This window comes from Dermacentor variabilis, chromosome 4 (genome assembly GCF_050947875.1).
Source record: "Dermacentor variabilis isolate Ectoservices chromosome 4, ASM5094787v1, whole genome shotgun sequence".
NCBI lineage: Eukaryota > Metazoa > Arthropoda > Arachnida > Ixodida > Ixodidae > Dermacentor > Dermacentor variabilis.
The window spans coordinates 101,818,685-101,834,765 of NC_134571.1; the positions used below are offsets into that span (position 1 = coordinate 101,818,685).

Consider the following 16,081-nt stretch of genomic DNA (forward strand, 5'->3'; position numbering starts at 1 on the left):
ACACCGTGACGTCACGACAGAGGAGAAATGGGGCTCCAACTCGCGCCGTCGCTCGCGCCGTCGCTGCGGTATATAAGCAGCTGCGCTTGTTTCTAGGTGGCTTTGGCTCAACTCTTGCAAATGGGCTGGGTGGGAATCGAACCAGGGTCTTCGGAGTGTGAGACGGAGACGCTACCACTGAGGCACGAGTACGATGCTTCAAAGCGGTACAAAAGCGCCTCTAGTGAATGCGATGTTGCCTTAGAAATGAGCTGTTTCTAAGGCTCAGGCGTGCGTCGCTTGCTCAGGCGCACATTTCGTTGCCGCGCCGAACGCTGCGTTGCTCGACGCTCACCGCGTCCAATGCGGGGCGCGTAGTCGCTGCGCCGTAGCCCATTGTCTTACACCCCTTGGCGGGTCGACGGGAACGCTGTCGCGTTCCACTCTTGAAGGCGAAGCAGAGTAACGCATGAGTTGTTTCTTCGTCTAGCCGAACCAAATATAGCCAAGCAACAGCAGTTCACCAGGCTAAACAGTGGTTCAACAACTAAAATAAAGGCTAGTATGCTTCGCATCCTGGGCTTAACCTTAGCTAAGCCACAGCCATTTTTTTTGTGGTGCATATAAAGTCATATGCTTATCCAAGTGATTCTCATTTTAATGTTTTGCGCATGCCCACGTTTAACTTTCACGTTGGGGTGATGCATCCTTTGAAAGGGAGGAAAATACCACATCTGTAGTGCAGCAAGGACAATGACGAAAAGACATGTCGCCATTTAGAAGAAACATAGTGAACAAGAAGTGACTATTACGTGGTATTAAACAGTCCATTCTTGTTACTGTTCCTGCAGGCTGAGTGTTTGGACCCTCCAGTTTCCCCTTGCATCGTATTGTGACATGTATCAAAGGATATATGTGAGATGTACATGGCGTAGTCTTACGTAGTCATGGCACTGTCTTAAAATTAAATTGTGGGCTTCAACGTCTTGAAACTGCAAATTGGCTTATGAAGGACAGTGTAATGGAGGGCTCTGGATTAATTTTGACCACCTGGGGTTTTCTTTAACATGCACCCAATGCATGGTTACCTGTGTTTTTGCATTCCACCTCCATTGGAATCTGGTCACCAAGGCCAAGATTGAACCCGCAACGTTTCATGCTCAGCAGCACAATACCATAGCCCCTGTGGCAAGTAGCAATCTCTCTTCACTTCTTAAAAACATTCCTTGCTTGAAACAATTGACCGCAGTACACATACAGCAGAAAAATACAATCACAACCACACAAGATGCAGAATTGTTGTCTTGATCAAAACAGAAAGCAGACACCGGACATGTTTGCAAGTCAAAACTGCTCGCTTATTCAAGAACAAATAGGAACACCACGAGTATCTCCAGTCTTGAATACAGCAGTACGTTTGACAGTTCTGGAAGAGCTGCAGTTGCTTGTGTTTGCCATCTTTATCTTTCCATACTTCTGCTGGTATAAGCAAACCACGAAATAAATACGTCAGTTTCGAATTTTAAAAAAATTTGTACTAAATTAGGGGGTTTTATGTGCCAAAACCACGATCTGATTATGAGGCATGCTGCAAAGGGGGACTCCGAAAATTTGGACCAACTGGGGTTCTTTAAAGTGCACCTAAATCTAAGTACATGGGTGTTTTCGCATTTTGCCTGCATTGAAATGTGGCTGCCATGCCTGGGATTCAATCCCGCAACCTCGTGCTTCTTAGAAGCCCAACACCATAGCCAAGTTTGGAAATTAGTTAACCACTATACTTCAGTGGCCAGCCAGTTAGTGGGCGGAGGGCACGAACATCATGAAAATACCTACCGGAGCAGCTTGGTGGCTATACCAGCATTCTGTTGCTCAGCACAAGGCTTCGGGTTTAATTTTCAGTTACTGCAGCCTCATTCTAATGAGGCCGGAGTGCAACAATGCTCAGATATCGAGATTTCAAAGCATATTAAAGAACTCTGACCTAATTTTGACCACCTGGGGTGGTCGAAGTTAGGTCATCTACCTAGGGGATGCACAAAGGGATATTTACTCTCCCTGGTTAAATCTGACCACTAATAGTGGTCGAAATTAAATGGGAGACCCCTGCTCCAGCATCTTGATATGTATATGCCTAAGCATACTTTGCCTAAATGTAGCCTCGGTTGCGATTCCGGCCTCCAAATTCCTCTTTCCTTTTTTTCTTCTTTTCTCTCTTTATGAAAAAGGTAATGTTTGCAATTGGTTCAATCAAATTTCAGCTTAATCTTCTGCAGCTTGATGGATGCTTTGGCAACTGACTGTGAAATGTCTGTTCCCAGTGGACACCTTGGCTCAACCCTAAGTGAACCGAGATCCTCAACAGCCGATTCTGGCGAAGCTGCGTGCAGTTCCAGCCCATTCCAGGCAATCATGAGGCCATTGTCTGAGCACAGCCTGGCAGGTGTGGCCACAAACCTGGCCCCCAGATGGTCACACAGCTGTGCCAGTGCATCTCTGAGCACACCATTGCATGCCACACCACCTGCAACCACGACGGTTGGGGCCACCCTGTCTTGTCTCAGTTCGTCGGAAGCCAGTGGAGGCAGCAGGCCCTGCCGTGAACAGAACTCTAGCGCCCTCTGGGTGCGTCGAACCAAATGCTGCACCACAACTCGCTGCGCTGATGCACATACATCGCGCACTTCAGGGACCAGGGCATCTGCCTCGATACCTGCCAGTTACAAGGGGGGAAATAATGCAAAAAAATGACAAATTTAACAAATTTGCTGGGTCCCAACAGTGTGTACTTTGCAATTGTATACGTTCATTATGTTAAATAAACTTTCAAACTTTCAAACTGTTTATCAAAGCCCCCGTTGCAATAAGGCAATAAGGCGGCTACTACATCAATTCACGGTGGTCTGCAGGACTACATCATCATCAGCCTATTTTTATGTCCACTGCAGGATGAAGGCCTCTCATTCCCAGCGATTTCCAATCACCCCTGTCTTGCGCTAGCCAATTCCAACTTGCGCCTGCAAATTTTCTAATTTCATCACCCGACCTAATTTTCTGCCATCCTTGACTGCACTTCCCTTCCCTTCCCTTGGCATCCATTCTGTAACTTTTATAGTCTACTGGTTATCTGCCCTACACATTACATGGCCTGCCTAGCTCCATTTCTTTCTCTTAATGTCAACTATACTATTGGCTATCAATGCTTACTCTCTGATACACACCACTCTCTTCCCATCTCTTAACATTACGCCTAACATTTTTCATTCCATCACTGTTCGCATTGAATTATTCAGCTTCAAATATAATTTGCATGGTACATATTACAAGAATGCAGTACTCTGTAATATATATGCAGAAATATCAAAGTGCGTGGCCATATGAGGAACCTCCTATGCAAGTAGTATTAGGCAGGAAAGGTGCAGGCAGTGGAACAAACGTTTGAGCTCGTGATAAAAATATGGATGGCCTACCCCACGTTTACCCTTCCTTCCACTAAGCCTACTCTTCTGTGGAACATTTCACCATTGAGCTGAAAATGGATAAATGAATTTATAAATAAATTATCTAGTCACTACAGGAGGAGTAAAAGCAGGGCTCTGAGGACAAGTTTTAAGGAGAACCAAGCAGTAGAAGGTTTGCTAACAACGAGTGGCAGCATTTCAACCACTGAATGTGACTTTTTTTCCTTAAATAAATACCTGCTCGTAAAACATGAAAGCATGATTTAACTGCCTTCTGTGGTCAAAATCAGTGAGGAAACTCCCTGCTGTTTTGCTTTTAACAACTGTAAGTGCATGCGCTTCATCGTGATGATGGTGGCTAAGCAGTCAAATTGCAAGACCATAAGATATGCCCTAACAAAGTGAAGCATTACAAATGCTATTATAAATATGCGAGACAGGAGTAGGCCAAGGATAGGCAGTAAGGTAGGCTGCAAGACTGGTCCTGCGTGACTTCTATGAAGTTGTGCTGTTTCATATGCATGTACAAAAGGCAATTTGTGCAGTTTTTCCAGCCAAATAAGATTTTTCTTCTATCAGCCTCTCACTAACTCAAACTGCATTCTCTCATCTCTACACGTAAGAGAGACAGAGCTGCAAGCAAATGAGCTACAAGTAAACTACATACGCTTGCGGTTATAAAAGCTCCGAGTACTAAGTTCTGTGAAAGATTTTGAGCACTGCAAATGTTCTGAGCTCACCATGTTGCTTCTCCAGACGCAGGATTTCTCTATAAACAGAGTTCTTCAGGCCCGCAAAAGAGAAGTCGCAGCTGCGGTAATCCATCATCGGCTCTGGGAATGGGAAGGCATGAGGGTTGGCCCCACGGGCCAGCAGCTCAATCGCTGCACCTCCACTGAGGCGACTGCATTCAGGCAGGTTGTGTACCTTCAATCGACGGGCCACCTGAATCGTTCAATATTACAGCAAAAATGTGACGCGCATCATTATCATAATATTTTTATGTCTGCACTTGGAGACCTCAAATAACACCTGTCCTGTGCCAACCAAACCCATCATGTACCTACAAGTTCACTGACCCCACCACTCCATCGAAGCCTCTGTTAGATTGTGTTTCCCTTGGCACCAATTTTAATTATTTAGATTACTCCTTGATAGGTTAGTTGGCTCATATTTTACTGAAAAGATTAATGCGCATAAAATGAAGATGACATCCAAAGTAGAAAAATGTAGGCGGGACACGTGAGCATTCATTTTCCACTCATAATTCCTTTCAATTCTACTGCTCTAAACAGACACACCAGTACCTGTTCTGCACATTACGTGTGATATACACATTAGAGTTAAAGCAGACCATATAGATGCTTGGAAACAAAATTTATACAAGCTTCTTCACCAGCAGACTAATTAATGTCCAATGCAAGACAAAGGCTTCTCACAGTGATCGACAATGACTCCTGTTTTGCATCAGCTGGCCTCGTCCTATACCGGCAAGTTTACCAGTCTCATCACACCGCTCAATCCTCCATTGTTCGCGAATGTGTATCCCTTCCTTTGACACTTTGTTGTTATAGTAGACAGCTGGTTATCTGCTTCACAGATAAATGAAAAAGATATCTGCTTCATTTTACTGAAAAAAATTATTAATTTGAATAATAATAACACATTGTAAAAACAGTTGCTATATGCTTCATAGCTCACAGCATCTAGAATAGAGCACTACAGAACAAAATTAGCAAAAAAAAAAGGTGAGGAAACAAAACAGAGCACTAAACTGTGCAACAAGATGAAAGGTTGTCAAGATATGCGAATTACCAGCTATGGCATTTGAGTGGTGTATTGATATTGACAAATTGAAAGTCGCTTCTAGAAAAGTCGTTTTTAAATATTAAAACAGGAGCAGTTGGCACTAATCCAAAGAAGCCATATCATTGGAGCTAAATAACAAAGCCAGTGTGCATCAGAGACCAGATAAATGCTGGCGACAACAAACCATAGCATTAAAATTGCTGCATATTTTGGTTTACATGTTTCTGATGGTTATTTCTCAAGGTTTACTTTAGATAAGCTATTGAAATACCACGTAATATGAAAGTCAGCACCATTTAAGTCATTTCCTCACTATCTGTGGAATAATTGTTAATTTTAACATATTTTACACACTTGGTCAGGTTTCCACATTTTAGGAAGGCAATCTTAACCTCCCGGTTCCGTCGTGGGAGACGCCCCCTCCATGAGAGCCCAAAACTCTCGTGGCCTGCAGGACCTGAATAAAGTTGATTTCCTTCCTTCCTTCCTTCCTTAGTTCGAATCAGCTTGCCATTTTGCTAAAAATTGGCAGTTTCTTAAAGAACGTTCTTGAATTTATAAAAGTTGCAATAAAAGACTTAATGTGAAAGAAGACAATAAGAGCCCATGCCCTAAAACATTCTTTTTGTATTTCATACTGCAGTTACTACCACACAAAACAAGTAAATCAAGATATTCCGGTTAGATCAACTACCGTAAACTGGTCTAACAAGTACACCCAGTGACAAAAGTTTATGCACCACAGAATCTCCAAAAACATTCAATTCCCGAGCAGCCTGTAGCAGTAGCCAGTAAAACTGTATACAACAATGCTGTTAGCATATTCTAGTCGAGGCCCGAAATGCAAATACCAGACTGCATTGTGAGGTTGCGGAGATACTCAACTTTTTTTTCAGGTCTCGTACCCCGCAATATTTTGTCACTGGGTGTACATTGTTGCAGGTTTAGTGAATTGAATGACATGAACCATCTCACTCAGAAGCAAGCAGTTATTGAGTTTCACATGAAGTACGGTCTTGCAATTCAGTAACTTGTAGACCATGAACCAACTTTAAGATTTCTTCTCTCTGCTGCATCCAACAGCAATAAAATTTAGGCAACAGCAGGCAATTCACCTGGCGCAAGACTGAACTTAAGTGTAAATTACAAAAGTGTCATTCCATTTATGCTGCAGTTCAAGATCATAACCAAGGTAATTTTTGTACTAGGTGATAGCAGGAATTCGCTCGTGCTTCCCAAATTAATGGTCGCCAACATTTTTCACTTGCTAGTGTGAACAGCTTTTGACCCTACAAACACCTGATTACAATTTACACCCAGACAATCATAACAGTGTCTTTCAGGATTCTCACCCAGAAGGCCATAAGCTTTTAATCTTTAAAGTGGCTAAGACAATTTGTTGGAGTGGGTGCAAAACCAACAATCTCTACATTATGTGTGCAATGCTCTACCAATTGACCTACATCGGTGGCTGTCACCCTGTCCACTTTCTTGGGTATTTGTTTATGTGAATTAATGCTAGCTCTAGAAGTGCTAGGCAGCAAGATTCACTGTCATGGCAGTGAATTTCGAACATCCTTTCAACTGCATCCTTTCAACTACCAAAATGCAATATACACGTAAGAACACTGAAAGAATATACACAAAGAGACATCAGTTAAAAATCACAGGGTAACATATTGCAATACTGCAAGGATGACTGACAGTAACCAACACAACAAAGCACGTACTTCAGGTTGTAGCGAGTGGATAACTGAAAACTTAAAAGATCAGAGCTGATAAAGGACAGAAGGTGATGGGGTTAGCGACTTGCATCAAGCTGAACAATAATTGCAGATTGATTAAAGGGGTCCTGAACCACTCCTTGGGCTTGATGAAAAAACACAGCTCACGGATAGCGGATATTATACGATGTTGTGAACATCTCAGTCAAATTTTACAGTCGTGCATGTCACGTGGAGCTCGTAAGTGGAATGCGAAGTCACCTTTCTCTCAAACACTCTCGTTTCAAGAGAAGCATGCTCCTCACTCTTTTCTGGACACTTTATTTTGTAATATAGCAGATTCCCATACACGGCAGCTATTGGCCAATAGCTGACATCAATCAAGATGGGTGTTTGCACCAGTGCACTTCTTCCTATTGTTTCTGTGTATATTTATTGATGAGGTTTTAATACACAGGATGAAGTAAGTGAAAATCCACTTTTCAGTTATGATCACAATTGTGTACTTCCAGAAGAAAACAGCTGTCATCCACTCAGGCACGGCCATGGCCACATGCGTAAGAATCAAACTTTGGCCACCCTGCTTATCAATGTTGTAGCCGTCAGGTCTTGCTAATTTTGGCTATTTTTTAACACTCAACAAGCCTCGAACCACTCGAAACTTAAGGTCGGACAACATGCATGTTTGCCAGCACACGCTCACTCCTGGTCGTTCCTGGTTAGATGTCTTGGCAGACTCCGCTTCATAATGAGTGATTGACAGTGCTTCAAAACGTGCAAGTTGGATGTTGCAACTATCTGTCGGTCAAGCTGGTGCAGGACAAAGCCGGTCCGTACCATGTAGTACCACCAGACTGGAGCAAACGAGCACGACCCCACATCCAAGCCCTGTCACACACAATTCAAACACTGTGCATACGCACTACAGTTGCATGCAGCTGCAGTCTGTTACATAGCGGAGATACCATGGTCACCGCAACGAGTCCGCTGACTGAGCACACTGCGGCTCGCTAAGGACAACTGTGTTTGGTTGGTTTGGTCGTAGGCACCAAAATTGGAAGCAGTGGCAACAATAAAATTCAAACAGCGCTAGACGACAGGACCAGAAAGAGGAGGAGACAAACACCTCTTTATGGTCCTGTCGTCTAGCGCTGTTTGAATTTTATTGTTACCATGGGACACCAACTCGCCCAATCCACTGCCCTTCTGAAGCAGTGGCGTTCAGGTGAAAACCCAAATTCAAATTAGAACTGGCCGCCATGATGACGTTCAGTAGGCGGAGCATTGTGGGCATGCCCCGCTCCACTGTAGCCTTTGCAGTACAAGCCACTGAAAAAAGAATGGGAGCACAGCGAACAGGATCATGAGAAACCGTCTGATTGCCATTAACTCAGCTTCTTCTGAACGCATTGAAGTACTTTATGTGGCAAAGTATTTCCAAAATAGTCTATTTCAACTTCAAATGCATTTCTGAACTTTGATAAAGAGTGGTCCAGGGTCCCTTAGTCCAATCTTAGTCCAATGCTCGTCCACAAATGTCCTCAGTCCTGTGCCTTCCCACAAGAGGTGATGTACGGTTGGAGTTACCTCCCTTGCACACATTTAAAATGCGGAAGTGATTGCAGGCAGTCGGGGTTGCTACGTTGCCATGCCATTTCTATAATTAATTAAAGTTGATTGAAAACAAAAGAGATGGTGCAGGTGGACTGTACGAAGGAGCTTCCTTTAGCACAACAAGCAGATAAATAGTGTATGCCATACATACCTTGTCCAAGGCCTCTCCTGGAGCATCATCAATGGTTTGCCCCAACAGCAAAAAATCATCGATAGCACGTACCACTGCCAGCTGGCAGTGGCCACCAGACACTAGTAGCACGAGGTAGGGAAACTCCACCCTGTGAAATATATAGATCACAGCAGAACCTGTCGCAGGGCAAGTTGGTACGTCTTAATTACACCCTGATGGGCGCAAACACAAGCACACGCAATGCACAGCGAAGAAAAATGGGCAACACACACACAGAGGCACTCTGTTTGTAGATCACAGTCTGGAGTGGGTGATTTAGAAATAACACAGACATAAATCATGAAAAGAGATGTTCCTAGATAGATGCAAACAACAAAGAAAGAAAAGTTTAATGAGAAGAAAGGCGGAGAGATTGGCCTGAGGCACATTCTTCTAGCCAGTTACTCCGCACCGGGGGAAAAGGAAAAGAAACAAAGAAAAATATGGGCGACAATGAAGACAGAGGGAAGGGGCGAAACACATAGTTGGCAAGTCTCCCCATAACCTAGATCTACAGTCATGCCATGGGCCTAATATAACGTCCTCCATTATCGGTTGGCTGTCATATGTCAATCTTCCATGTATTGAAGGCAATAACATAGAACGTGAACAAAGCTGCAACATTGGTGCTACTGCTTGGCACTTGAAACAAAGAAGGCTCAAGACTTGGCACTGCAGCTTGAACAAGTCAGAAAACCTCCAGATATTGAAAATTAATTCAGGGCACCCTCTTCAATGACATGCCTGTTAGTCCGTGTTGTTTTGGGCCATTAAAGAGCAACTGCAACGAAATTTCAATTTGGTCAACTTGGTCATAAGTTAATAGTATACACTATTGAAGCAATCTTGTCAATACTGAAGGGCTACACATTGCATAATTTTTTTTAATAGCAGGCTTTAAATAATGCTTTATCAGACAATGTGGGTACTGTTTAGCAGATATCATACAGGTCCCTGAACATAGCCTCAGATTTCAGCGCCACTGTGGGCACTGCCCCGTCTCCGAGATTTCACGCCCAAGCAACGCATGTTTCAGCTTCTGTATAATTTGTGGAGAGCGTAATGCAATTAGCATTCTTAGGGTACTTGACACACTTTCCAGGGTCTGAATGACTCTCTGCCTATCTATATATCTGTGTCTCTAACCGCCCAAAAGTCATAAGAGGAATAAAATTTATGCTACTACTACCAACCATTGTCCCACCAACTTTGGTCATAGGGAGTGGATAGTGCATGGTCTAATGGGTAGCGTGAACGTCGACATGAATTCTGACTTTTTTTTTTTTGCCACACAAGAAATGTCTACATTTGGTAACATTTCACGATGAATTTACTCATATTTAACAGGTAAATTTCGCACGGAGGCTGCCATATTTCCACACCATTTGAAACTAACCTTCTAGTGTGGCCATCATCATTAGCAGCAGCAGCCTATTTTATGTCCACTGCAGGACGAAGTTCTCTCCCTGCAATCTCCAATTACCCCTGTCCTGCGCCAGCCGATTTCAGCTAGCACCTGCGAATTTCTTAATTTCATCACCCCATCTAGCCTTCTGCTGTCCTTGACTGCGCTTCCCTTCTCTTGGCACCTGATCAATAATCCTAATGGTCCACCGGTTACCTAACCTACGCATTACATGACCTGCACAGCTCCATTTCTTTCTCTTGATGTCAATTAGAATATTGGCTATCCCTGTTTGCTCTCCAATCTGCACCGCTCTCTTCCTGTCTCCCTTAACGTTACACCCAACATTTTTCATTCCATCACTCTTTGTGCGGGCCTTAACTTGTTTTTGAGCTTTTTTTGCCAGTCTCCAAGTTTCTGCCCCATACGTCAGCACTGGTAGAATGCACTGATTGTACACTTTTCTTTTTAATGATAATGGTAAGCTTCCAGTCATGATCTGACAATGTCTGCTGAATGCGCTCTAACCCATTTTTATTCTTCTGTAAATTTCCATCTCATGATCAGGGTCCCCTGTGAGTAATTGACCTAGGTAAACATACTTCACAGACACTAGAGGCTGAGTGGCCATCCTGAACTTGTTTCCATGCCCGGCTATTGATCATTATCTTTGTCATCTGCATATTAATCTTCAACCTCGCTGTTATACTCTCTCTGTTAAGGTCCTCAATCATTTGTTGTAACTCGTCCTCAGTGTTGCTGAACAGGACAATGTCATCTGCAAATCAAAGATTGCTGAGATATTCGCTGTTGATCCTTACCCCTAAGCCTTCCCAGCTTAATAGCTTGAATACCTTTTGCAAGCACACAGTGAATAGCATTGGAGAGATTGTGTCTCCTTGTCTGACCCCTTTCTTTATAGGTATCTTCCTACATTTGTTGTGGAGGATTAAGGTAGCTGTGGAATCTCTGTAGATACTTTCCAAGATATTTATGTAAGCGTCTTGTAATCCTTGCTTATGTAATGCCTCTATGACTGCTGGTATCTCTAGTGAATCAAATGCCTTTTTGTAACATATGAAAGCCATATAGAGAGGCTGATTGTACTCTGCAGATTTCTCGATTACTTGATTGATGACATGGATGTCATCCATTGTAAGGTATCCCTTCCTGAAACCTGCCTGTTCCCTTGGTTGACTAAAGTCCAGTGTTGCCCTTATTCTATTGGAGATTATCTTGGTGTATATTTTATATAATACTGGAAGCAAGCTAATGGGCCTAAGATTTTTCAATTCTTTAAAGTCTCACTTCTTGTGGATTAGTATAATGTTGGCATTCTTCCAGTTCTCTGGGACCCTTGAAGTCGCTAGACAGTTCGTATAAAGGGCCGCCAGTCTTTCAAGCATTATGTCTCCTCCATCTTTGATTAAATCGACTGGTAGTCCATCTTCTGCTGATTTTCCTCGTTTCCTGTCTTGCAGGGCCCTTCTAATTTCATCGCTAGTTATAGAAGGAGCCTCTGTAACCTGTTCATTACTACTTCGAATGGAGGTATTGTGGCTGCTTTGGATACTGTACAGGTCAGTATAGAATTCTTCCGCTGCTTTTGCTATATCTTCGAGATTGCTGATGACATTACCCTGCTCATCTTTCAGTGCATGCATCTTGGTTTGTCCGATGCCAAATTTCCTTCTCACTGATTTCAGGCTGCGTCCATTTTTTACTGCACCCTCAGTCTTTCTCACATTATGATTTCAAATATCCCTTATTTTCTCCTTCTTGATTAGTTTTGACAGTTCCGTGAATTCTATCTAATCTAGTGAGTTGGACACTTTCATTCTTTGTCGTCTCTTTATTAAGTCCTTTGTTACTTGAAAGAGCTTACCAACTGGTTAACTTGGTGCTTTACCTCCCACTTCAACTGCTGCTCCTGAAGCCAGCCTAGTTACGGTTTCATTCATTGCCTCTATGTCATCTTCATCTCTCTGTTCTAAGGCTGCATATTTTTTTGCAAGTGCCAACCTGAATTGGTCTCCTTTTGCCCTTACTGCGTCTACGTTGTCCTGTTTCTTCTTGATCAATTTTACTCTTTCTCTCTTCAAATTGAGGTGAATCCTAGCTCTCACTACCCTATGATCACTGCACCTTTACCCTACCTAACACTTCTACATCCTGCACTATGCTGGGATCAGCATAGCGCAGAAAGTACGAAAGCAATTTCATTTTTTGTTTCACCATTAGGGCTTTTCCAGGTCCACTTTTTGTTCCAATACTTCCTGAAGAAGGTGTTGATTACTTGCAGCTTATTTCTTTCAGCGAATTTTACCAACATCTCTCCTCAAGTAGGCCTAGAATCCACACCATAGTTGCCAATTGCTTGTTCACCAGCCTGATTTTTCCCCACTTTTGTATTTAAGTCGCCCATGACAACAGTATACTGAGTTTGCACTTTTCGTATGGCTAATTCAACATCTTCATAAAACTGTTTTATTTCTTCATCATCGTGACTGGAGGTTGGAGAGTAGGTTTGTGCTACCTTTATTCTACAACTTCCTACTCAGCTTTACTATGACTACTGCTACCCTCTCATAAATGCTGTATCAATGTTGCCGGCTATGTCGCTATGCATTAGGAATCCTACTCTGAACTGCTTCTTACCTGGTAGTCCCGTATAGCAGAGGACGTGGCCATTTGTCAGCACTGTATAAGCCTCACCAGTTCTCCTAACCTCACTAAGGCCAATAATATCCCAAACAATGCCTGACAGTTCCTCAAAGAGTCCTGCTAGGCTAGCTTCACTTGAAAGGGTTCCGGTGTTAAACGTTGCAAGTGCAGTACAAAATTTCATTGCAGTTAGTCCTTAAAGTCCATCAATCAATCGCCAATTATCAGATGTTTGCCCAGATATTATAAATTTAAAATAAAAGTGAGACAGCTGAGAGCCACATTGGCTCAGTGGTTATCATGCTGCTGAGCCCGAGGTTGCGGGTTCGATTCCAGCCGTAGCGGTCGCATTTTAGCGGTCGCATTTCATGCGGGCAGAATGCAAAAACGCTCATGTACCGTGCTTTGGGGCACATTAAAGAACCTCAGGTGGCCACAATTAATCCAGAGCTCTCTCGCTATGGAGTCCCTCATAGCCCACTGCACAGCCTCAAGACCGCAAATCCCACAATTAATTTTTTACGGCTGACAGTGGCTGCACTTGCTTGTTCTGCAGCCGAACAGCCGTTGCATGAGCCTCCATGTGGTGGACAGGGACAAGTGGTTTGCCATACTTGCGGGCCAGGTTGCAAGCAAAGTCGAAGCCCACACGCAATGAAAGAGCCATGCCGGGGCGCGTTGTTACTGCAATGGCTGTCATCGCCTGCAGAGGTGTTTGCACACAAGTGATGTCACAGAAAACGGTGATAGTTATCCAGAACTAATGGTTATTTGTGACTGCTACATGTATCAAGCCAGTACAATCAATCTTTGTTATAACAAAGTTGCATAAGACATAAAAACTCCTTTTGTTATATTTTATATTCATTACAAGCATATATTCTTTACGTGCCGATATTAGTGAGAAAGCTTTTTATATTTATTTGCGTCTTTACATCGAATAATTTGTTATATTTGTGTTAAATATATTGAATTTTGACTGTATATCTACTAACAAAGCAATGAGCAACTAACCATGTACTGATGCGTACTATCATGGACAAATTAAATGCAAACAAGTTAGAGTTGACTAGAGTGCATCATCCATTTTTCCTTCTGCCACATCATATAATGTCTGCATATCTCTCGCTTGAACACAAATTTTGGCCATACACCATTTTATAGCTGGATATAAAGTATGGTGAAATCACACTCCTGATTTATCACTTGTAAGAGGTTTGTATTTTCCAGTTCCCCTACCATTTGTAGACAGCCATACTTTTACAACAATGTAACCCTTACGCTGATTGCAGTTTCTAACATTTTAGTCACCTGTACCTATGTCCCTGAACATGCTGTAAAACAATACTGTTTAAGATTGCAGCAGCTTAACATATATAATCATCTAGTCCATTCACAGGATGCATCAAAACTTCATAGAAATTCGCACATATGTTTATTACACAAAAACAATTAACAATTCTTTTTGTATATACATTCAGACATCTTTCCAGTGCTGTCAAAATAATTAGCTTTATTTCCACCTTTCTGAACAGTGATTTTCATTTAGAATCATATTCCTCACATAGTCCTGGCTGTCCGCCACATCTTTGTCTTAGAAGTTGGTACTATCATGTATTCGATCATGTATTCCGTGTATTCCAGTCACTCTGCATCTTTATAAAAATTTTAAAAGATTCATTCAGCCAGGAGCAACATGTCACAAATAGCTTCAAAGGCACATAAGATTAGAGGTAAATGCAACTACATGTTACTGGAGTCATACACCGCAGGATAACATTATATTAACCACTGAAACCAGCTCGATTCTCTTATGACAGATATTTTGTCTGCTAAGCATGTGGGTCACATGACAGGTATGTTGCAGTCCATGCCAGGCATAATGGAAATATCTTGAGCAAAAGAAATGGGTGCATGCTCTCAGTGATATCTCATTTTTCCTTTAAATTGAGTTATGGAAAACTTATTTATATTTGCCACAGCATAAGTTTTTCGTCTCACCTCTAATGGAACAGGACATTGCTTAAGAGCGTCTTGAGCAACTTGGGCAATGTTTTCCGCATGCATGTCTCGTGCAATGGGAGGAATGATGCCGCCATACCTTGAAAGTTGTTCAAACAAGAGATGTACGCGTTACTGCGCGAAGTTCACATGGGTGCGAACAATGAAACAATAAGTTACAAAACAGACAACAGTGTCCATAAAACAATTGCACCGGTATATACAATTATAAGCAAGCGAGAAAAAAGAAAAGAAAAGACAACAGAAGCACTAGTGTAAATCCACAAGACAACAGCACCGGCACATACAAAATGTGCAAGTGAAAGCACACGCCCTTCATTTCTAGAAGAGCAAAGCCACACGTTTATTCTAGAAATCGTCGCTACATTCCTGCGTACTACAACTAACGTGACTGAGCTGCACGAGGTACATGTGCTAGCTGTGTCAAATGTGACACTCTAAAACATGCGCCAGAGAATTATCACCAAACGGTTGGTTATTATAAACTAAGAAACAACTAAGAAACAATTTGTGGTGCACCCAAATTCACGTTTAACTACTCAAAGATGGAGATACTCACTCAATGTGCTTTGCCAGCTGAGAGTGGGCTGATTCGCCGAGGATGCTTCCCTCGTCGTCGACGATACCAACAGCTGTGTCATCGCAACTTGTCTCAATTCCCAAAACAATCGATCTGTTGTTTGTACTGTAGGCGTGACGACATTCTGGTTGCTTGGAGAATAGCGCACGTCGGTGTGACGAACCGTGACCACTAAGCAACGAAGATTGCAACTCATGACCAAACATTACACGACACCGACGACGGAGAACGTGGCGGATCATTTTCGTTATTGACCCCATACCCTGCAAGCTATAAAACACATAACACTACAGGAAGAAAGCATTAGGTGTTAACTTTTCCGATCTATATGCGCGAGACACTCATAGTACCACAACACAGGCGTGCATGTGCCCTGCATGCCACGACCGCCATAGCGCGTCCATAGCAACGGTCGTCAAGCAAGACTTTTTAAAAGCGTGTGATCCCCTGCGACCCATACATTGCCCCATAACGCTGATACAAAATAATTACAAATGAGAAAATTATATAAAAGAAAAACTAAATTGAAATGATGCTTATATCAACGTAAATTATGTGGGTAGGTACTTCCTGCTCTTTCCTATTCGTTTCTTCGCACTTTTTCAAATAATGTTTCGAATTCTTTAATTGAGAACACGCGTTTAATACTAT

The 16,081-nt window shown here is 42.6% G+C and overlaps 1 protein-coding gene across 1 annotated transcript; it reads right to left on the reverse strand.

Annotated features, from left to right (window-relative positions):
* Positions 1 to 1,263: 1,263 nt before the first annotated feature.
* Tcs4 (Threonyl-carbamoyl synthesis 4) lies at positions 1,264 to 15,841 on the reverse strand. The gene is made up of 6 exons (XM_075689945.1): positions 15,410 to 15,841; positions 14,830 to 14,929; positions 13,374 to 13,531; positions 8,739 to 8,868; positions 4,181 to 4,385; positions 1,264 to 2,692 (listed from the first exon to the last, which is right to left on the reverse strand). The coding sequence occupies exons 1-6, from the start codon at positions 15,688 to 15,690 to the stop codon at positions 2,226 to 2,228; spliced, it is 1,341 nt and encodes a 446-aa protein (XP_075546060.1). The 5' UTR covers positions 15,691 to 15,841; the 3' UTR covers positions 1,264 to 2,225.
* Positions 15,842 to 16,081: the final 240 nt, after the last annotated feature.